The sequence below is a fragment of the Neomonachus schauinslandi genome, chromosome 12 (assembly GCF_002201575.2).
Source record: "Neomonachus schauinslandi chromosome 12, ASM220157v2, whole genome shotgun sequence".
In the NCBI taxonomy this organism is placed as follows: Eukaryota; Metazoa; Chordata; class Mammalia; order Carnivora; family Phocidae; genus Neomonachus; species Neomonachus schauinslandi.
The window spans coordinates 93,364,588-93,366,335 of NC_058414.1; the positions used below are offsets into that span (position 1 = coordinate 93,364,588).

At 41.1% G+C, this 1,748-nt stretch overlaps 1 protein-coding gene across 1 annotated transcript; it reads left to right on the top strand.

The window, feature by feature from the left end:
* Window positions 1-524: 524 nt before the first annotated feature.
* Window positions 525-1,468, top strand: LOC110582860 (putative olfactory receptor 9A1). The gene is given in 2 exon segments (XM_021692878.1): window positions 525-723; window positions 726-1,468. Coding segments are annotated over 2 exon segments (942 nt in total).
* The last annotated feature ends 280 nt before the right edge of the window (window positions 1,469-1,748 follow it).

Below are 1,748 nucleotides of genomic sequence, written 5' to 3' on the forward strand. Positions count from 1 at the left end.
GTGATACTGGTGTAGGACTCACAGGACAGAATATATTTGGTGGACCATGTAGTTTAGGACAGTCAAGATGGAAGGGAGTTAGTGGTAAAAAGGAACACACTGGTCAGGGAGGCAACAGGGTGGCTATTCACAGCACAGTGGAAGGCAGGAAGACCTGTGGATTGAGAGATGCAGGTGGTACACACTGGGCAGGGGGCTGGTTGTCTTGCCTATGGTATTCCATTAGTAGCTGGGCTCATCTTGGCTATATTTAATTTTCTTCATATAGCATGATTATTCTTTTTTTTAAATTTTATTATGTTATGTTAATCACCATACATTATATCATGATTATTCTTTAAAAAGATTAGCACTGATCATGTAGAGGGGACAGTAGAACCTGAACCCTTCCTAGTCATGTTGTGGAGTCTGTGAACAGGAGAGGAATATTTTCTCTACCTGAAACTGTTTTTATCTGGGATCAGAAGCAGTTTGATCTTTTTTTTACTCTCTAGATTTCACAAGGAAAAACTGCTCAGAACTAAATGTTGGGGAATCACTCTAGTGCCACTGAATTCTATCTCTTAGGCTTCCCTGGCTCCCCGGAATTATGCTATATCTTATTTGCTACCTTCTTCCTCTTCTACTCAGTGACAGTCCTGGGGAACATGCTTATCATCATGATTGTCTGTGTTGATAAACGTCTGCAGTCCCCCATGTATTTCTTCCTTGGCCACCTCTCTGTCCAGAGATCCTGATCACAGCAGTTGCTGTCCCCTTGATGCTCTGGGGGTTGCTGCTTCCTGGAATGAAGGCAATATCTCTGACAGCATGTAGTGCACAATTATATTTGTACCTTTCTTTGGGCACATCAGAATTTATATTAATGGGAGCAATGGCTGTGGACCGTTACATGGCTGTCTGTTACCCCTTGAGGTACAGCATCATTATGAACAGCCACACCTGCATCTGGGTGGTCATTGTGTCATGGGTGTTTGGTTTTCTATTTAAAATCTGGCCAGTCTATGCCACATTCCAGCTTACCTTCTGCAAATCCAATGTTTTAGACCATTTTTTATGTGACCAAGGGCAATTGTTTAAATTATCCTGTGATGATAGCCGTTTCACACAGTTTATTCTTTTTTTAATGGCTGTTTTCATTATCATTGGTGCTTTGATCCCTACAATCATCTCCTACATCTACATCATCTCCACCATCCTCAAGATCCCCTCAGACCCTGGGGGGAGAAAAGCCTTCTCTATCTGTGTGTCCCACTTCACCTTTGTTGTGATCGGCTATGGCACCTGCCTGTTCCTCTATGTGAAACCCAAGCAAACACAGGCAGCTGAGTACAACAGGGTAGCATCACTGGTGGTTTTAGTGGTGACCCCTTTTCTGAACCCCTTCATCTTCACCCTCTGGAATGACAAATTTATAGAGGCCTTTCAAGACATCATGAAACACTGCTGTCAACTCCTCAAGGATTAGCTGTGTCCTAAGGACAATCACGGACTCATCATCATGGACCTGAGTGATCTGAAAGCAATAATTCAATCTGAAATGATCATTTTCAACACCAAGTCGTTTGTGATCTACAAGGGAATTTTAAGACACTCACAGTGCTCCAATTTATAATCAGATGATTCCTACATGGGAGATCTCATTATTATTTTTCAACTGGATATATATGTTTATACACTCCTCTGTAGTTATAATACATCTTACAATATAAATTTAACAAATATAAATGTATAAAATATGTGTGATT